The sequence below is a fragment of the Hylaeus volcanicus genome, chromosome 3 (assembly GCF_026283585.1).
Source record: "Hylaeus volcanicus isolate JK05 chromosome 3, UHH_iyHylVolc1.0_haploid, whole genome shotgun sequence".
Lineage (NCBI taxonomy): Eukaryota > Metazoa > Arthropoda > Insecta > Hymenoptera > Colletidae > Hylaeus > Hylaeus volcanicus.
Genome location: NC_071978.1, coordinates 29,171,708 through 29,191,367, shown reverse-complemented (window position 1 = coordinate 29,191,367; position 19,660 = coordinate 29,171,708). Strand labels below are relative to the sequence as shown.

The 19,660-nt window shown below is 37.4% G+C and overlaps 4 protein-coding genes and 2 long non-coding RNA genes across 11 annotated transcripts; 3 read left to right on the top strand and 3 right to left on the bottom strand.

Annotated features, from left to right (window-relative positions):
* Positions 1 to 355: 355 nt before the first annotated feature.
* On the bottom strand, positions 356 to 4,428 carry LOC128873670 (uncharacterized). 2 transcript variants are annotated; one of them, XR_008456463.1, is made up of 4 exons: positions 2,176 to 4,428; positions 1,666 to 1,825; positions 1,147 to 1,606; positions 356 to 1,033 (listed from the first exon to the last, which is right to left on the bottom strand). XR_008456463.1 is itself a non-coding variant. In XM_054117394.1 (3 exons), the coding sequence occupies exons 1-3, from the start codon at positions 2,345 to 2,347 to the stop codon at positions 1,207 to 1,209; spliced, it is 732 nt and encodes a 243-aa protein (XP_053973369.1). In that variant the 5' UTR covers positions 2,348 to 4,428; the 3' UTR covers positions 356 to 1,206. The 2 variants fall into 2 exon arrangements, 1 of the variants encoding a protein (XP_053973369.1); XM_054117394.1 differs by having other exon boundaries at positions 356 to 1,606.
* A 165-nt stretch (positions 4,429 to 4,593) lies between these two features.
* LOC128873673 (probable fatty acid-binding protein) lies at positions 4,594 to 8,755 on the top strand. Of its 2 annotated transcripts, none has more exons than XM_054117397.1 (3): positions 4,594 to 4,815; positions 7,658 to 7,929; positions 8,393 to 8,755. In XM_054117397.1, exons 1-3 carry the CDS (start codon positions 4,737 to 4,739, stop codon positions 8,444 to 8,446), a joined length of 405 nt encoding a protein of 134 aa, XP_053973372.1. In that variant the 5' UTR covers positions 4,594 to 4,736; the 3' UTR covers positions 8,447 to 8,755. The 2 variants fall into 2 exon arrangements, with proteins under 2 accessions (XP_053973372.1, XP_053973373.1); XM_054117398.1 differs by lacking the exon at positions 4,594 to 4,815 and adding an exon at positions 7,266 to 7,422.
* LOC128873668 (cell cycle checkpoint protein RAD1-like) lies at positions 8,738 to 10,753 on the bottom strand. Of its 3 annotated transcripts, none has more exons than XM_054117392.1 (6): positions 10,474 to 10,753; positions 9,858 to 10,409; positions 9,557 to 9,781; positions 9,285 to 9,479; positions 8,941 to 9,216; positions 8,738 to 8,853 (listed from the first exon to the last, which is right to left on the bottom strand). In XM_054117392.1, the coding sequence occupies exons 2-6, from the start codon at positions 9,957 to 9,959 to the stop codon at positions 8,824 to 8,826; spliced, it is 828 nt and encodes a 275-aa protein (XP_053973367.1). In that variant the 5' UTR covers positions 9,960 to 10,409; positions 10,474 to 10,753; the 3' UTR covers positions 8,738 to 8,823. The 3 variants fall into 3 exon arrangements, with proteins under 3 accessions (XP_053973367.1, XP_053973365.1, XP_053973366.1); XM_054117390.1 differs by having other exon boundaries at positions 8,738 to 9,216; positions 9,858 to 10,102; positions 10,178 to 10,409; XM_054117391.1 differs by lacking the exon at positions 10,474 to 10,753 and having other exon boundaries at positions 8,738 to 9,216; positions 9,858 to 10,466.
* A 238-nt stretch (positions 10,754 to 10,991) lies between these two features.
* LOC128873663 (uncharacterized) lies at positions 10,992 to 14,161 on the top strand. Of its 2 annotated transcripts, none has more exons than XM_054117377.1 (4): positions 10,992 to 11,229; positions 11,315 to 13,695; positions 13,764 to 13,851; positions 13,924 to 14,161. In XM_054117377.1, exons 1-4 carry the CDS (start codon positions 11,175 to 11,177, stop codon positions 13,959 to 13,961), a joined length of 2,562 nt encoding a protein of 853 aa, XP_053973352.1. In that variant the 5' UTR covers positions 10,992 to 11,174; the 3' UTR covers positions 13,962 to 14,161. The 2 variants fall into 2 exon arrangements, with proteins under 2 accessions (XP_053973352.1, XP_053973351.1); XM_054117376.1 differs by having other exon boundaries at positions 11,010 to 11,229; positions 13,920 to 14,161.
* A 560-nt stretch (positions 14,162 to 14,721) lies between these two features.
* LOC128873675 (uncharacterized) lies at positions 14,722 to 16,159 on the top strand. Its single transcript, XR_008456465.1, has 3 exons — positions 14,722 to 14,847; positions 15,301 to 15,360; positions 15,782 to 16,159. It is a non-coding gene; the product is annotated as an uncharacterized LOC128873675 (long non-coding RNA).
* On the bottom strand, positions 15,862 to 16,855 carry LOC128873676 (uncharacterized). The gene is made up of 2 exons (XR_008456466.1): positions 16,434 to 16,855; positions 15,862 to 16,347 (listed from the first exon to the last, which is right to left on the bottom strand). It is a non-coding gene; the product is annotated as an uncharacterized LOC128873676 (long non-coding RNA).
* Between the last annotated feature and the right edge of the window lie 2,805 nt (positions 16,856 to 19,660).

Below are 19,660 nucleotides of genomic sequence, written 5' to 3'. Positions count from 1 at the left end.
AGGGTAGATACTTAAAACGAATTCGTAAAATAATATCGATCTTTCGAAATAAAATGGATACGTCAAGCTGCTGATTACGAGCAGCGAAGCAGGATCCTTACCTTAACTTTCGATGAAACTTTATATCTTCCGAAAGCGGTACCTTAAAGTCTTCTTACCGTGTTAAGATGTAAATGATCTTGAGACCATTTATGTCACCGTCGAGTTTCTTGAGAAATAATGGCCTCCCCGGACATTTCCCCTCCCTTATGCAAAACTGTTCATTATCATGCGATTCGCGTTGAATTTCATTAAAGAAACGTTAAGTGATTTGCACGGTATTCGTAACGATTAAACGATAGATTTAATTCTGCAATTGTTTTATTCAAAAACCATAAACAATTAGTAAGAACCGAGTAAATAATAGTATTGGATGATAAATATTACTACCAGTACAATATTTCATTTTAAAGACAACGAAATGAGTTCACGTATTTCAATTAAGTATTAAAGTTTGTCCGGCTCCTAAATTAAATACTTCGTAATTCGTGCGGAAAACAGAGCTACAAGTGCTGCCACCTATTCGCGCATGTCTGAACACAAACGAACCCTGTTTCGACTGAAAGTAAAGTCACTTTTTACGTATTTAGTTCTCGCGATCTTGCTTCACGTTTTTGCCGCGTAAAATATTACCGACATTTATTTCATATTACGAAAATACATATACTGTCGCCGTGTACGCGAAAACCTGTATCGTAACATAGTCGCGAAAGAGATCCTAAATCTATTTCTGTATTCGTCGAAAGAAGATCCCTCTCATAATATCACAGGTATAGGTACTCGAAGTGTTATCTGTAATCGTGCTCTTACGCAGAAAAGTACATATCGAGCATTCTTAAACATTGTCGTAGCACCGTGTCGATGATACGAGTAACTCGTAATCCACGAGATTATCGGGCGCGTATTGAAACGAACGCAAGCGAAATCGTGTCTCCTAGAGCGCTACAAAATCCTTGAGTCGACGATGCGTCCATCCGTTATATTACGTAAAAATCTAAGGTCAAAATTGACACGGAGTCAATCGGTATACCAAATCGATGACAATATCACGCCATGTAACGTCGTTCGCGATAAGAACGTAAATGTCCCGCGGCCAAGCATACTCACGTATTCGGATCTCTAGCGCTCAACTTTACGAATCGATCTCGCATCGACGCGATGGAATCATCATTGCTTGTCCGGAGGACGAAGCGCCAAGGCCAGAACTTGTTGCATCTGTATCCTCACGTCTAGCTTCTTTTCTTCCGGTACTTGCCGAATGATCGGCAGCAAGGACAGCAGGAACATCTTGTCGTAATCGTCCTCGTCGTAGGCAACGCGTTGGCTACTGTGCGAGGACAGCATGTCGTGTATTTCGTTATCGAAAGAAGCGAAAGGTGTTTCGCAAAGCTGCTTCGGATAACGGGGACACACTTTATAGGATGCGCCCGGTTGAAGATACTCCCTGCTCGTCGTTATGGATGGAGCGGCGTGGGACAACGGTACGTCGTATTCCTCGATCACCGGATTATCGACCTCGCCCTCGCTTTCCTCGGATTTGCAATTATTTATCGTCGCCCCGACGTTTCTGTAACGTATAGTTGCACCAATGTAGGACTGTTCGAAAACTCTTCCGACTATACCAACCGTTTGTTCTCCACTGTTGGCATGAGAAACAACAACTGATCGAAATACATGTACTTCTTTCGCTTTCGACCAGCTGGTCCCAATTTCTGCGACTTCTGAAGTTTCAGTTCTTTCATGAAATAGTCGCGAATGTTTCTCCATTTCCCTCGTAAGTTTTTCTCTGAAAATAACAGACACGAAACACTCTGATACGTCTTCTCAAAATCGGCGTACGGTCGAGCGTAAATCACTGCCACTCGGTTCGACTAATTTAACAAATTAATCGTGTAAGAGGTAGTTCTCTTCGTCACGAGGAAAAATTCAAACAAATATTTCAATCTGTGGAAATATATACAATCTCTACACGGGATTATGTAAGCGAACAATCATCGTCGCTTTCATAACTGCTCGATGAAGAGAAACTTGAACTAATTTTAAAGGACTCCGAATACGGTCTTCGCGGACTAGTGCCAGAGTGGAGCAAGTGCAAGTGGAGGAATCCGGATCGATCGATCGCAAGAGGCTGTATACCTTCTATGTTTCTCTCCTCGTCCGTCAAGCGCGCCCAATTCGGTACCATCACCTGGCAGACCTCGTCCCACGCGGTCATCTTGGCGTTACGGTCGTTGTACTCGCTACGATTCACGTCGTAAATCGCCGGTCGTTTCTCGATTTCCTCGATAAATTTCTCCGTATCAAACATACTTGTTACGTTACGAGAACCGTCACAATTACCCTCGAGGGTTTCTCGTCGGTCTTTTCTCGACGTTTTTCCTTTCCCCCTTATTTTTTTTTTTTTTCAAATTCTACGCGCTATTGGCGGTGAATTACACGTCGGAGGAGAAAGAATTCGAGGTTTCCGTTAACAATGCCGCGTAGAAGGGGGATGGCGAGGTTCGAGTTGAAGCGCCGTCTGTTTTTCAGCGACGCGTACGAGATACGGGATTATCAATTCGGATTAATTCGTGCGCGTAGACGCCACTGGTCGACCGATATACGCAGTCGATGTGCTGCGAATTCGATTAATCGAAATCAGCGGCGAGAATTGCGAACCAAGAACGATCGAGACGAATAACGAACGAATTTTTCGACGGAAACGTGTCTACCGCAAGCGATTCTGTTGCGTATGTTAGCTACGTCGTCGTCGACAGCTTGCGCGTCACTGCGGAGAAACCGTTGGACGGCCAACTCGGTTTGGCATCATGGCGCTAGGCTGGCGTGCGGTTGCGGTTGCGGAGCGGAATCTATGCCGCCGCTATGCCGCAGCGTTGCCAAATCTACCAGCGAGAGCTGAAAGCCGACGGAACCCGCGCGATTGCCTTCTTTCCTGTGTCGCGTCGGTGTGCGCGAGAAGCGTCGCTGCGACACACATTTCCAATGCGGTAATAACGACGCGCATCGACCGCGCCGGATTTATAATAACGCTTGCAAGAAACCAGTGATCCGCAGGAACCGGTTGTAGGAGGTAATTTGCGCGCGAAGAACAGCGCCTCGCTACCTCTATAAATAGATTGACCGTTCAAATAATGCAAATTCGAACGCGATTACGCGATCTCGCGTGCGCGGATATTTCGTGCGAAAATGAACGCGCGACGATTCTACTTTATTCCAGCCGTTCGGCTTTCGATCGAGCCACGTCTAATTTTGAACGGAAATCCAAAATTAAGATGGCGCCAGAGAGTGAGCGCGATCGTGGTAATTCAATGGTATTGTCCTGTTGTCGATTTTAAATCAATATCAACTCGATACAGTTTTCAATCCAACATCGGACGGTTTGCATAAAACTTTGCACCTCTGCGATGCTCAAGTTACGTTCTTGAGCTGTGGATGCGGATTCCACATAGCTTCAGGTTGCCAGATGTTCGTGATGTAGACGACGTCAAATGTGGCGGCGCGTTGCTATGTGGTTGTGAACTCCGTGCTCAGCGGGAATGGTCGCGGCCACGTCCTCGCGTTTCCACCGCGCCGTTATCGACCATGCTGGAATCGGAATTTGGTAAACGCGGTGAAATCAACACCGCGCGAAATCTTATGCCGTTTCTTTTCTTGAGGAACCTGGAAATCTTGAAGAACGATTAAGAAAACGAACAAGAAATTTTTGAAATATATGTTTATCAGCCGTTCACGCAATAGAAATTTGTACTTTTCAACGATTCATCTATAATAAGGAAAAAATTACTCTATTGTGAGCATTATCATATTACTGTTCACATTATCCAAAATAATTACATCTATAGTTCGACTGTGATGCGTCGTGATTGGCCGCGCGTCGCGCGCAGATATTCGTTCTCCAATGGCCAGCGAACATGGACATGCTCGGATGAGAACTTGCGCATGAAGCGAGATCCGCATTGTTCGGCCATTGATAATTGGACACAATTAATGCCGTAAGAATCTAACACAACGCTCGAATAATCGCACGACAGGTAAAAATAATTTGAAGGTTGGAACCATGAAACAGGTGTTCCAATGTATTAGGGGAAAAAGTTTTATTACAAAGTGATAAATAAATAAGCGATAGAGTGATAATTGAGCTTACAAATTTTATTATCTCTATTAGAATACAGAGAGCAGTACAGCTCAGAAATAAAATAAGGGTAAAGAAATTTAGCGATGTGTAATATAAAGAAAAGATATTACAGCGAGCGAGAACAGCAACGGATGAGACACGACTCTGGGTTGCAGCTGCGAATGTCCGGTAGGGGAACCATCGAAACTCGCGAACCAAACGGGCAAAAAAAGATGGACGTTTCAGCAGAGAAGATGAAAAGAGCGAGAGAAAAGTCGAATGGGTACGGGAGGTTGCAAGCGGGAAGGGCGAAAAGAGGGTGTACAGGAAAGAGAGAGATAAAGCAACGAGGCGATGGGTGGGACGGAGGAGAAGGAGAGAGCTGTATAGTAGTCTGTTCTGAATGTACAGACCGTAGGTACCTTAACGTACCTCGTCCTCCCAGATCCTAGTCAGTCTTTAGCCGACGACAACTCAGTGAGCATCGGTCCATAGCACACGTTTCTCTTGCTTAGACGATCGTCCTTCAAACCTATATATTCTCAGTCCCGTGCTCGAGTCCAGGCAGTTTCGATCGATCGTCATGCCGGCCGAAGAGTTCCTTGGAAAACGGTATAAGCTGTTCAGCAGCGAAAATTTCGACGATTTTATGAAGGCACTCGGTACGTATAAATTGATAAAACTTCGTCCGATCATGTTCCATCGATGGAACGTTCCTCGTGTCGTTATTAACTTCGCATTCTAATGTCGAATTCATTTAGAGTAGCTACACGTTATGGTTGCACGAATTTAGTACAGCAGATTACGTTATCGGGTACTATTATCGTCGGTGTACTGTCAATACGTCGCGAGTACGATTGAAGAATGAAGTAGTTGACGATTGCAAAGGAGTTATGAAAATGATTGTATGACAAGTTATCAATTAATGTCTCGTCGATTAGTCATTCTATCTTCGACGTTTCTGTTGTGACCGTGGAAACCAGTTTCAGAGGCGATACTTCTTATTAGCACACAATACAGCTCGTTTACAAACATACACTCGTCATGGTAAACAATGTGTTCTACGGTCGAACACTCCGAGTGTACAATCCAACGCGTTTATTATTGATACCAGTAGCGGATCTAGACGGCTTTAAAATGGGGCAGCAACAACATCCAGTAACATCCATAGGAATAACTAAAATAAATTCATAATTGAAGTCTTTTCAATTTTCAATAAATTTAGATTTTTTTGGTCGATACCAAGGAAGTATCTTATATCTGCTACTGATTAGAGAACGTATGAATATCGATACCAAACCGAATCCAGATAAGAATGATATCCTTAATACTTTCCGAATCGATAAGACAAAATTTGGAGATACGCCCGAGAGTTCGATTTTGTTGTGAAAAACAACAATTTCGGAGCACAGGAATGTATTCTAACGATTACACAGATTAGAGATTTTATAAGTTTCTTGGTTACTCAAATTCGAGAAACTTATGTTCAACGTGAACTGTTTAGAAGTACATTTTCATATTAATGTCAATACTGATTTACGAAGCATATTTTAAAACACATTAAATCTGCAACTTGGCAGTAATAAATAAGATAATCGATTTTAATATGTTGAACTCTGCTCCGCTGCCCGTGCAACGACCTGACCTCACGCTTAATTCCCGCCATGTGCCACAGACGGAGTCCGATTGTACACCAATTTAGCACTTGAATTAATTTACCGGCAAGATTAATAAATCGCAATTGTAAGTCGAATCGCCCTAATGTATGGTACTTATGGAATTGACTTAATAAAAATACATCGTCTCTTTTGCCAGATAAAAAACATTGATAGAGCGATACGTGTAGGATGTTTTGAAACTGATCGAGTCAGCCCATTGATAGTCATTTTATTATCATGTAAACCAAGAAATCTGTGCATGCTATAGGATATAGCATGAATGAGATCATGCAGTATCATTTACATCGGGATCATGAAACGAATACGCTTCGCGTTTGCATGCGAATGAGCATATTTGTTACTCGTTCCTAATAGATATTAACCTCGTAAATGTGTTTCTGTATTTCTGAACATCTGCTTTAAATTTGTTTGATGCTTTGATGCATAATATTATGTGATATTATTCGGTTACTGCCAAGTTATACTCAACCTTCGCGTGCTGGTATAGTATGCGTTATCGCGAGAAATTGTTACCTACGTACATTTTTATCGCTACGTTGCGACTCGGTATTCGCTTTCATGCCACACTCGAAACGATACTTTGGAATACGACTCTTCTTTTTCAGTGACAGGTGACATTAGGTCCTGATGCAATAACTTGTTTTACAAATTATTCAAAAACTTCCTATGCCGACTTCATGCAATTCAAATGAACATTATTACATAGTTAGTCAAATATAGTTCTTATAATCGTTCATTTACAAATTTCATGTCGACTTTGAACGACTTTATCGCCGAAAATTTTTATTATAATACATATAATCGACAACAGCTAAATGATCATAGCGTGCACGACATTTTGTATTCTCGTGGTACGATGGTGGAACCGGTTGTTTCGGTACGATTACCGGAAATTGAATAAAAGTACACTGTCACTGGTCGACGTTGTCCACGCGTTGAAGTGTTGGCTGATCCCGCAAAGGAACGTAAATTATACCGTTCTCGAATACACGCCAATTTTTGAACAAAGTACACGTATGGGCTGCGAACATACGTATCACAAAAAACCGCGATAATATCTTACAGCTTGTACGTGCGATCACTTTACGGGAAATATGTATGACTAATATCAGTTACGTGATATATCTATTCTATAATAAAACGTCGGCAGTCCAAAGGTTCTCGTGTGGAAATAGTTGCACAGCGATATGCATGGCGCACGTACAAAACGAAAAACTAAAATTATGGAAATTCCATCGGCTTAACCAAATAAGATTACGATTGTCATTTCCAAAGATACGCGATACCCCTCCGTAAACATACCTCAGAATCGTAGGGGGTATCGCAAAAGTTCAAACTTCAAAGTTTTCGTTTTGCTTCGTTCATTTGAATTAAACCGAACCTCCTTTATGCGTGTTGATTGATAAGGGACTCGGCAATATCATTATGTGCAATATAAGATGCGATAATAGCCGAGCTTGTGTTCAGTCGGTTTTCTATTTCCGTTGGTTTCGCGTCGCACACGATCGTACAAGATGCTCTCGGCCTTTTACGGGAAACGTTACAAGCTGCAGACCAGCGAAAACTTCGACGAAATGATGAAAGCCTTAGGTGAAGTACACGTGGAACACGTTTCACTTTGTTCGATTACTTTGGATAATTCTGTATTTTCTTTAAATTGCCGATGCACAGCACCACGAAGAAAGTGGTAGGCCCGGAAGTAGAAAAGGTTCTGGGGTGTTCGGATTCGTAGAATGTTCAAAGTGTAGAAGCGGTTTAAAGACGGCCAGTACGAAAGGTTCTTTGAATTCTGTGCATTTCTAAATCCTGCCTCGTTTTGTTTCAGGTGTAAGCCTGATGACGCGTAAAATGGGTAGCAGCGTGAACCCCGTGGTTGAATTAACGGAGAACAATGGGCTCTACACGCTGAAAACGACTAGCCCGTTCAAGTCCTCCGAAATAAAGTTTAAACTCGGCGAGGAGTTCGATGAGGAAACACCGGACGGAAGAAAAGTGAAGAGTGTCTGTAGTTTAGAAGGAAATAAACTCGTTCAAATACAAAAGGGCGAGAAACAGACCACTATTGAGAGAGAATTCACGCCGACGGAAATGAAAGCGGTACGTATGGTTAACGAGCACAGAGAAGAATATCGAGGGAGATAATTGTTGAATCTATCGTATGAAACTGTAGTCGTAAACCTTGACGGTTCGTTCGTTATCTCCTTAACTCGGCAGCAAATCTAATAAAAATCACCTCGATAATCAATTACGTAATCTCGCGCCATAGGGGATCATTAAGGAATTACAAGTTTAACGATTCAATTGAGTTACATTTCGTGCAATGGAAGGAGTTCCGCAGAGTTGAACGACACGAGAGATAACGGGACGAACGTCTAATGATAATAAAAATGCCTTTGTCATTGGTCAAAAGGTCCGCCAATTACCGCGTACCTTTTGTATTCGTGACTCGGGCAATTTAATAAGTTCAATAATGGAGTTAATGATAATCAATTTCGAAGCCTTGAGAAGTAGTTGAATACCGATTGAGTATAAGTTTTAAGGCTTTTTTTTTCTGTTACAGGTCATGAAAGTCGACGATATAATATGCACGAGAGTATATAAAGTCCAACAATAAAAATACCGCTAGCCGGGGAAATGATATTCCATGGGTCAATGATTAATTGACACTGTTGAAAGTTATTCTTGCAAATCTAAGAACTTTACATTATTTTGATGAATGTAAAAGAAGCAAAAAATATGCATACAAACGTATAAATGTTGTTGCTATGATTTGAAAGTGATGATATGCGCGCACAATTTTGCATACGTTAAAGAATTTTGTATTTCGTATATTTTGTATGCTTCTTTAAATGTAATTCAAATTGTTGCTTTCACGGGAATTCTTAATAAATAAACAATTAGTACATCGGTTGTAAATATATAATTGTAATTACAATTCATATGAGACTTTATACAACGATTGAGTATATCCCATTATGATTTAGAATACAACTATTCGTCTGGGTCTATCACAGGTGAAATCTGAAACAATACTTTATTGTATTTACGCGCTACTTTCACGCGGTTCTTCGTAATGTACGAATAACATGAAAGTAAGTTAACTCTTACATAATATTCTATGTAACAAGTATGTCCCTCATCGGTTTTAACCATATATTGAAAACATAATAGTCCACATGTATCGGTTCTCAAAGAAACTTTATTCGCATATAATAATGCCTTCATAGCTGGCTTAATATGCGATAACTTGTAACTAGATGTTGACGTCGAGTTACATTGAAAATTATCTATTAATTCGCCATCGTGTGGCAACTCGACATGGCAAATTCCTGCTAAACCAGCTGTACTAATTCGAAAAAATGGGGCAGTAGGCGATAAGAGCAACTGTAACAGAATTATAAAACTACAAAACTATAAAACTATCGACGCGCGAATTTAAAATCGTCAACTACCTCGATAAGGTCACTGGTTGGATCAAGTTCTGATAAAATATCTTTTAATAATTCAGTTTGTAATACTACTTTATTCAAAACATTTTCTGGTTCAAGATGAAAATCTAACAATTCATCAGGCTGTTGAGTTTTTAAAGAACAATCTGTTATAATTCCATCTTCTTCTATAAGAACTGTTACTGGATGACCAACACCCTATTGTTAAAATTATTCTATTTTAGGACTTGGTTATATCTATGAAGTCTTTACTGGAAAATTTGATTTATATATACTTTATAAAAGAGCTGTAAAGCCACTGAGCTTCCTTGAGAATTTATATTACTCCAAAACATACAAAGACATTCCACTAATACATTCAGGTTTATTCGAAAAATTATATCTTCCTTCAACTTAAATTCTTGAAATATGTGAGATGGAATGTAAGCACTAGCTTGCATACATTTTGCATCTTCCACTGTTACTTTTAAACCATTTTCAGTTCCAAAACAAGTTGCACTCTAAATAGGAAGTAAAAATTTTTGAGCCAAATATGTATATTTAACTTCTGCGTAAAATTAATATATTTGATGTTACCTCTTGAAAATTAATTGCTTTTAATAACTGTACTATAGTTTTGAGGTTTCCTAATTTTGCAACTAATTTATAACTTTCTATATCAGGATACATATTGCTCATATGAGACTTGATAATACAATAAGTTTTGGAACTGTTTCTCTGTTATATATTGATATACCAATTTATATTTAGTAATGGTTGCAAGCCAAGCTGCTAAAACATGTTTGCAGGTAAATAATAATCTATCATTTAATACCTGACACCTGTAAGATTAATACTTAATAACACATTATAAGACTTCCATTTATTGATAACTAAGAGAAATTTGAGAACCATACCTAAAGGAAGCACAAACACAATAATTTATATCAGGAAAAAATGTATAAACTGATCCTGAACATCCTTTAACTTGTATTAAGTATCTAGCATTATTTCTTTCTGTATGAGATGCAGATACAGTATTTTCTGATGGATAAATATGAGTTACACGACCTTGTTCATAAAGTTCTAATGCCCTTTCAAATACACCACCAAAGATATTGTACAGGTTTAATAGTATTTTGTCTGACACTAAAATCATTGATCAATACATGAAAAATTGTCATGTAGGTATAGAATATTATAAAATACATACATTTTTGTTCCCTTTCAAAACTTTCTGACGTTTCCCTTAATGCATTATTTACAAATTCTAAATATTTTACATCGCATACATTAGGTTTGCAGGCACTGCTTAATAATTGTTGATTGAAACTCATGAAGATTATTTATACTTCACCAATTACTGTGAAGTCAAATAAATTTATGAACATTATACAAACAGAGCAACATTAAAGGGAACACGTTAACTGAACATATTACAAGTATTAGGTTCTAACCAATAAATTGTTTCACGTGTCAAAACAAGTGAACTATATATATATATATATATATATATATATATAATTTTTAACACTAGAGGCGCCATCTGTGGGAAAACGCCCAAGTTTGTAGTGAAAATAGTTCCCTCCGTTCCTGTAAGATGGCGCTATCGATATCATCTAATAGATTACTCTTTATTTTTCATAAATGCATAATTAATAAATTTATTTGCTCTACAACACTACAATATATTATTTCAATTATCATATGTTTTCTTCTACAAAGGAAAGTCACTAGTGATGGTTTCGTTTTAGTTTCGCCATAGTAATGTTGGTTGTACTGATCATTCAAAACAAAGTACCGGTTATAACGTATCTAACAGACGTTGTATTACGATTACGCTTTCCAGAAAGCAAGGAAAGTTGTGTGTGTCAGTTTTATTGATTATAATTAAAATTTTAATAAAATATTAAAATGAGTCGTCATCGAAGGTATGCTAGTGATTTTACAGATTCGCTGAACAGTTTTCGTAAGTACAAATGATGCACAAATATTATTTGCATATCAAATGTTAAAAGTACATTCACCTGTTGATCAAATGACTTGTTTTCCAGAATACAATACTAGCTCTGAGTTAGATTCCTGTATGATAAGTTCATTTTCTAAGGACAGTTTGAATGAGGTTGAAGGAAGGAATGACATCTCTAATGATTTTAGACATAATTGCAATCATTCCACTATTTTAGATGACAACTTTGAAACAGATTGTACTCTTTCGAATGCATCTATTTCATCTACCACATTTACTCCATTTGTGCCAGATTTAAATAAACGTATTGATTTATTTAAAAGTGAAAACTTAAGAGAACCACTTAATAATGATATTACGGATTTATGTAACAAAAGTAAAGATAATAAAGAAAATAATAATCCTCAATGTGCAATGAAAAATATACAGTTAGAGAATAGAACACCTAAAAAATTGATCAGTGAATTAACATCAACTGCAACAAAACAGGATGTATCAGAGTTGCATAACAAATTAAAATGTAATATAATAAATGAAGTGTCAAAGAGAGATAGTAATTATAACATACACAACAATAAATTTGATGTAGTTCCTGTAGCAGAAGAAAATAAAGATATACATACTAATGGAATAATAAATTTTGAAACTATACTCTCTTCATTAGATAATCAGTTGAATCAAACGAAAGAAGTATCACAACCAGAACAACTTTTAAAACGTCTATCCAATGAATATGTCCATTGTCCAAAGAATTTCACTGAAAAACTATTAACCATTATTGAAGAATCTATTATCAATAATGGTGATGCCTCTAATGCATCTGCAATAAATTTGAGCAGATTAACAACAGAGTTCAGAAAAATGTGTAAATTCATTGAAGATGAATCTTCTCCTGATTGGCCTTCATCTGTAATGACTACACCTCCATATCCAAACCAGGTGGATGCAATTCCTGAATGTAATAAATTTGAGTCCACCAATTCATCTAAAACTGAACACTTATTAACTGCATCTATGAGTACACCATGTATACCACCTACCACACCTCTGTCTGCCATAAGTGTAATTAAAAGAAGATTCTTCCAAAAAATGTCAAAACATAACTCTGTTGGAAGCATTGATAATTTAATTAATACATCATCAAATGTATCTAGTACTGACTCTTTTGAACGTTTGGAAGCTCAGTGTAAGAGATTATTCCCAGAAGAGAAAGAATGTCCTCAACCATTACAAAAAAGTTTATCAGTGCCTTCTTTATTAAGTATGACTGAAGTGGAAAATATGTGTGAACAACAAATGGCTTCTTTAAGTATTTCTAATACATCTGATACAGAAAAATCAATCAGAAGTACACCTAACTTACTGGATTCACGTTTACATCAAAGCCCATTGATAAAGAAATTCAATACAGAGAAAGGATTAAGTTTTCCTAAATTACAACAAGAGTTATACCATGAATCAACAAATTTTGGACATGATGTATCTTATTCAAAAAAAAAATCTATAAAAATTAACAGAAAGTCTGAAGGTCCAGATGAATTGGAACAGACACTTTTGCAAGATATAGCTAAGAAAAGAAAAAGGTGCCTTGATACAGCAAGACTTATTAAAAAAATCAATGCTGATACAAAAATAAGACTAGAAGAAAATGATAATAAATCAGACTCATTATCCAGTGATGAAGCTAAGTTCTTAAAAACCCTGACATCTTGTAAAGATTATCAAACATATTTAGAAAAACGGAAACCGCTTTTTCATTTTCTGAGGAATCCTTGTCTGCCCGAAACCACAGTTAAGAACAACACAAGCACTGATTCTAAGTACAAAGTTAAAATTCCAGACATAGAAGTGTTAAATGCGAGTATGTCACCAAGAGCAGAGAAAAATACATTGAGTTCAAATATAGCATCTTGTATATGTAAATCACCATTGTCAAAAAGCAGAAATCAAGAAACTAAAGAGAAAAAAAAGTGTTCACAAACAAAATTTTTTTTTACATCAGGGAAAACTCCTCCAAATAAATATTGCAAGAAAAAAAAGATATATTTTCCAAGTATGTATAGTCCAATAAAAGATACAAAGGAGAAAAATATAGAAAGTTCAGCCTCACAAGGGCACAGAAAGAATTTTAATACTGTAGTTTCACCAGTTGGTATGTACATAAGAGGTACAGATATGCAACTTATAAAAAATGTACGAGCTAGAAAAGGTGGTTTGCTATTTACACCTGTAAAAATGAATGATACAGCATCCCCAAGTAGAAACTCAAGACAAACTATTCTATCAAAAAGTTTAACTAAACCTCAAGGACAAACATCACTGAAAATTAATTTATCACCAAAATTCAGAAGAAATCAATCATACAAACAAGAAATTACATCAGCAGCATGTGAGACTGATAGTGCACATAAAAATGATTTTGTACTTCCTAGGGTCTCTTATAAACTTCCTTTACAAGTTAAGACAGTATGTATTTTAATACAATATTTTTCCTATTGTAAAAGTAGTATACTCATTAATAACATGTTTTCTAGATAAAGGAAATTAAATCTCCTAAATCAGGAGCTCGTGTAAAGAAATTGCTAGAATCAATGGAAAGCAAAGTTGTTATACGACATGAAGGTACTATTATTTGTAGTCATATAAAATAACTTCTGTTGTCATGATATATATACAACAAATTTTTTCAGGTAGAATCAATTCAATCTGGAAACAGAAGAATGCAGGAATAGTAACAAATAATGAAATAGTAGAAATTAATTATGAACCAGAAGATGAATCTATACATATCGAACAGGCAGCTAGTAAAACGAATTTTCTTCATAAACAGAGATATATGTAATTAATACGTTAATATTTTATACTTCATTTGGAATAAACATAAACCTTTAGTAGAGTAATAGGTGTTAATAAAAATTATATTTTACTATTTTGCATTGTGTATGTTATATCCCAAAGGTGTTGCAACGAAGTTTATACCTTTTACTTCCCATTATGTGCAACGTATAAATTACGTTCTAATGGATTTCAAGAATGATCTACACCATATCGATGATTTTAACATGAATCACCGTACGTACCACTTCTACGCCTGAAATTTCTAAAATGAATTCTTGCGCCATCTAGTGGAAAATCAAATTGTTCTTATCACTCATTGGAGTGTAACTCGCAACGTTTATCATTGGGCTCGTGCAGCGATTGTACAGGCACGTCAACATTACTTTCATACCCCAATGCATTTGAGAAGTAATTAATTATAAAAAGTAAGACAAACGCAATTCACGCAAGGGTATGTAACAACCACTTTGAGACCGAACGTTTTTAATACATTTAAGTAGTACTAACGAATTTAAAATTTGTATTGGTCACTTGGAAATAAAATGTGCCTATCTTTGAGTTGGAATTAACACGGTCCTGGTTTGCGCATGGCACACACGCTGCCAGTTGCACACGCTGTTCATTTGTTGGGTATAAGAGAGGTGGAAGGAGATGATCGATAAATTCGAAGCGGTGCAACTGGATTGACAAGTAGTCATCGTACTCCTACAGAAGTCGAAGCTCAGCTGAGAAGCGATCAAGAAGTCAAAATGCCGGGACCAGGATGCGACAAGTGCACAGGTAAGAATTTGTATCGGTTTGTATGAAATCAATACTTCCATAATCCAAACAAGTAAACCATTTATTAAAAGAAATTGTTGAAAGTTTCGAAATATTAACAAATTTTTGAAATTCAATTAAAATTCCTGTTCATAGCTTCGAAATTAATGTGGAATTTGATAAAATAATACAATAACCTAACCCAGACCTAACCCAGAATTTTTTTTTAGAATGCCTGTATATACGTAGGCCCTATAGTTATTGGCCTAAACAGGAAGCAATTAAATAATTTAACAAGCTCAATTGCTTGCTGGTCTCAATTGACTAGTTTCATCAATTTACCTCTGGTTTCTATTGAATAATTTACATTTCCTCGATAAAATTGCTTATTATCTGACTACTATTATTATGTTAAACATTATAAATTTTACCCTATCGTTCGGAAACGTTTCGTTAATAAACATTTTATTACAGATAAGTGCCAGGATTGCAAATGCGGCGATTCGTGCAAGTGCTGCAACTCCTCATGCGGAGGTAACGATTATTAATTAATATAAAATACCCTGCTTTCATTTTTACGAAATAAATTGTTACGATTGTATTATTGAAAACATTCGTTACTACGTGCTCTTTTGTCGTGTACCACTTTTCTGTAAAAAACAACGACCATTTCTACGAAGGAATGTAGTCACGATCGTTCAGTCTGACTACGTGGTTTTCTTTTCTCGTAATCCGGGCAACGACCGGCTAACCGTGACCGCTGTTAACGTCTACTTATTGCATGACTCACAACTAGTAAAGCTGAGAATTACGTTTATCGATACACGAATTTCATTTTATATTTTAACTATTACACGTGAAAATACACGACTCACTTAAAATTTGAATAATTTCTGGCATAGAAAAATAATTATTCGACACTACATTGAAATTGCGTCGTAATTTTCTTTTACAGACAAATGTGTTTGCAAAGCTGGTGGACAATGCAACTGTAAGCCATGTAAGTGCTAAAGTGGATCATCAACGCTAAGGATGGATATTACGACGATAAGCTAGTAGTGGAGGTTCTAGATATCATTATATCTATTTGAAGTCTCTATCAATATTACCACATAATGACCAATAAAGTGCAGTGATATAGATTATCTCCCTATATCAGGAGATTTCGTTGAAAAGAAATCTGTCCTATTATACACGCAGCTAATGTATTCATTATAGCGTTAAAAATCATTTATTTATTTGTCAGATCCCATTATATGTATGTTTCAGAAAATGCTTTTTGTACAATAATTGTTACTTTTTTCGTGGGAAATAAAACGAAAATTCTATAGTACGTTGTTATGATTTACTTTTTTAGTAAAATTCACCTGCCCGATTGTACAGAACAACGATTCATCTTAATTTTGTGGCGATCGAACGTTGAATCCAGTTAACCGTCTTCTGCGATTGCTCCGCCATATTCGTTACAAAATGCTCAAACCGTTGGCGGGAAGTATTTGTAGTCACAGATGATTATTGATTCTAAGAACGATCGGAATGTGTAAAATTAGCAAATGTAAAGTATCTGTTTCCGTATTTTGCGCATTTTCAGCACTTTCGGCACTTACGGCACTTTCACACATTTTAGATAGTTGGACGCACTGTTCACAGACAGAGGGCGCTAAATTCAGTTCTCCAGTTATGGTAGTTTATCGACTGAATAAATACATTACAGGAATCTTTATCATTAGTTGATATACCTTGAATCGATAAAGGGAACTGCAAATATTGTTGACACCGGTAATATATTCTTTGAAATTATGTTTCATCGCATCCAACTCAAACATTCCTCACAACTCCACATAACCTTACCCTTTATTTTCAAACATATTTGCAAAGTTTAAGGACACTTGTATCATTCGTAACAATCAATATAATGTATATATCAATATCACCGTCAACTCAAATTAATTTTGGAATAAATCAGATATGTAATATTTTGATATTTATACTATTAATAAGTTAACGAAACTGTTTTGTAGTTTGTTGTTCTTATGGACGGATGGTGGACTATTTTAACCGCCAGTAACCTAGCGCCAGAGGGAGCTCTATTAATTTCTCTAGTCGTTTACAGACGACGCCACAAGAGTTAGGCAGTTTTTGATTCGAACAAGTAGTTTTTGTGCTGCTCATCTTGTTGAAGAATTACAGAATATCTATCATTCGTCGCCTTTATTCTCGTTTAGTGACAAGGCGGTGCAATTAGCGACAAGAGTCAAAGAAAGACGTATCTTCGACCTATTTAGCTGACACATAAATTCACGTGTCTTGCTTGACGACAAGATTGCTGCAAAAGATTAGTTTCAACATATTATTCGTATCGGCGGTAGTTTATCGCGATGATGTGAAATACAATCACCCTCTCGGTAATCGGAAATCCACCAGAAGGATCTGAAGTTTGCATTAAATATCGAGCAAAGTGCACTTGGTTTCCCGTATTTACACGGCTCGTGTTAGTCTTTACCATGTCGTAGAACAGAGAGAATGATTAAGTCGTTGGTTTCCGACTGCGTTTACATGCCTTCGTGTTGTTCGACCAATGAGAATTTAGTCGAACGATCGACCGTCGATCGTCGGAATTACGTTTAACGGAAATGTGTACATATAATACCGCGTATACGAGATCGATACACCATTCGAAATATTCCATGAGTTAGCCAGTGAATTCCCATTATGTACTATACGCATTATGTATTATTATGCTTGGTCAGGAAATCGGTACCAGGAATTCCTCTGGTTGCAGATCGCGAACCTGAATTTAGATTTTGAAAATTTAAATTGGCAAATCTAATACAGATATAATTAGTTCCATAAATATTCGTAACGTCAATCCTATCATTTAATTTAGACATGTGGGTACAGACGTCGGAAAATTGGTTAAAACGATGCAAAACTGAATTAAAATTCAGATTTGTCGGGCGACTTCGATTTAAAGATACCGTGGAAATGAGAACGCGTTTTTGTTTCTCCGTGGCGCGATCGTGTATCGACGTAACAGTGATTCGAGCGCACGAAGCGGCCACGAATCGACGGCGCTCCTTTAATTGATAACCCGATTAATTATGCATTCGGACTTTGAGCGCAACACCGGTTCGCCAGTTCAAACAAGGGTGGCAAGTCGTCCGGAATGCGGCATGCGAAGTGCCGCTTGCGTGCGAAACGGCTGTGCGAGCTAACGTGGCTTTTGTTAAAAGGGCATAAATTTATAATGAGCCCCCCGTTATCGATCACTGCGATCAAAGGGCACGGCGACCAAATTTAAGAATACCAAACATTTCCTCGAGCCAGAAGCGTCGTTAAATCTTGTTAAAGAAGGGTGGATACACAAATTTACTTGTGTACAACTTGCGATAGTTTATTAAAAAGGATTGAACATCGCATAAAACAGACGAATACAGAAGATCTTAAGTAAAATTAACACGATTATATAATTTAACATTTTATCTAACGAATCTAATATTTGTCCTTTGGAAAAATGAGAATCAAGGGTGGCTATGAATAGATACGAGAACGACCTTTTTGTTTGTATTCGAGTCTACAAAATTGAATCCTGGTCATTATTCTGGCCAAATGTTTATTTATGAGGACTCGACTCGTCGCGAGCAAAGATCGTATAACTTCTTAGGAAGTGGACGAACGAAAACACGCTTTCTTTCTTACGGGTTTCAAGCTCTGTACGAAGGAAAGAGGAATTATAGCTCACGAAGGCCTATAAACACGAGGCGTAAGAAAACCGACGAGCATCAAGGGGGTAGCAAGTTTTAGCTGGCAAACGGGAAAGGTTCAGACCGTTAACGACACCCTGCGCGGCTTTAAAAACTAATATTTCCATCATTGTTAGCTTTTATGACGTGGCGAGTAGCGTAGACTCGTGCCGTTCGTTTAAATGAAAATGGTGCGAGTTTTCCATTCGCTATTGCACAATGGGGAAAAATAATTTCATCGATTAGTTCCATTCGGGAGTGTTTGTATAGCTCTGTGAAAAACATGCACATATCGATTCATCAATCAGAAATGAGAATGAATTCAAATTTCGGATAACAGTTTTGTTGTTCCGTTATATACGCGCAGGGTTAAACTTGATTATTTTATTACGATCCTCTTTCATGAAAGCTTGTACTTCGAAATATGCGCTCATTGCAAGTTTTCGATATTTACGAGGAACCGTAAACTAAAAAATTTGGTACAATCGACCTGTGACCCGTGATATCTATCAGGTTTCTATCAGGTCTATTTGTAAATACAAATATGTTGGGATGGTTAAACATTTGCCACTGTTTCGCTGCTCCTTCGCGCTTCTCGTATCCCGCACCAGTTACAACAGTCTCTAGAGACGCTATAGCGCGAGACTTGAAGCTTGAAGCTCAGCAGGTGAGATCGTTAGCGCGAAGAGTGTGACTTCGCATTGTGCCTCGGAGTACGTCTTAAGTGTTAGTTTATTGTTACCCGCTACCCGGTGGGCAGGCTGGCCTTACATATTTAAGGTGGTCCATTAGTGCTCAGCCGCGTTTATGTTTCGGAATGCCGAGAAACAGATGTGAAACGTTACCGAGCGGCGCACGAAAGAGGTACAGCTACCTCGAACACCTTAAAATCAGGCCGATTTCGTGGCAACGTAGAAAGTTAAAATGCGAAATATAACTCGTAATCTTTTCCTTCGTAAAATGAATTTGCATCCGTACCTATGTAGGACTCGATTACAAAGACATCGCTTAATTCCGAACCAAGGCCTTCGAGAGAATGAAAAGGTAATTTTACCGACCGAGGACACGTGGTAGGCGGTCTCATTAAACTT

Coding starts and splice junctions, on each gene's coding strand:
- LOC128873668 (XM_054117390.1), bottom strand. CDS start 9,959: ATGAGCAATATGTATCCTGATATAGAAAGTTATAAATTAGTTGCAAAA. Junction 9,782..9,857: donor AAGCAATTAATTTTCAAGAG/GTAACATCAAAT, acceptor CTTCCTATTTAG/AGTGCAACTTGTTTTGGAAC. Junction 9,217..9,284: donor CAACCAGTGACCTTATCGAG/GTAGTTGACGAT, acceptor ATTCTGTTACAG/TTGCTCTTATCGCCTACTGC.
- LOC128873673 (XM_054117397.1), top strand. CDS start 4,737: ATGCCGGCCGAAGAGTTCCTTGGAAAACGGTATAAGCTGTTCAGCAGC. Junction 4,816..7,657: donor CGATTTTATGAAGGCACTCG/GTACGTATAAAT, acceptor GTTTTGTTTCAG/GTGTAAGCCTGATGACGCGT. Junction 7,930..8,392: donor CGCCGACGGAAATGAAAGCG/GTACGTATGGTT, acceptor TTTCTGTTACAG/GTCATGAAAGTCGACGATAT.
- LOC128873663 (XM_054117376.1), top strand. CDS start 11,175: ATGAGTCGTCATCGAAGGTATGCTAGTGATTTTACAGATTCGCTGAAC. Junction 13,696..13,763: donor TTCCTTTACAAGTTAAGACA/GTATGTATTTTA, acceptor CATGTTTTCTAG/ATAAAGGAAATTAAATCTCC. Junction 13,852..13,919: donor AGTTGTTATACGACATGAAG/GTACTATTATTT, acceptor AAATTTTTTCAG/GTAGAATCAATTCAATCTGG.
- LOC128873670 (XM_054117394.1), bottom strand. CDS start 2,347: ATGTTTGATACGGAGAAATTTATCGAGGAAATCGAGAAACGACCGGCG. Junction 1,826..2,175: donor CGAGGAGAGAAACATAGAAG/GTATACAGCCTC, acceptor TGTTATTTTCAG/AGAAAAACTTACGAGGGAAA. Junction 1,607..1,665: donor CCAACAGTGGAGAACAAACG/GTTGGTATAGTC, acceptor TATACGTTACAG/AAACGTCGGGGCGACGATAA.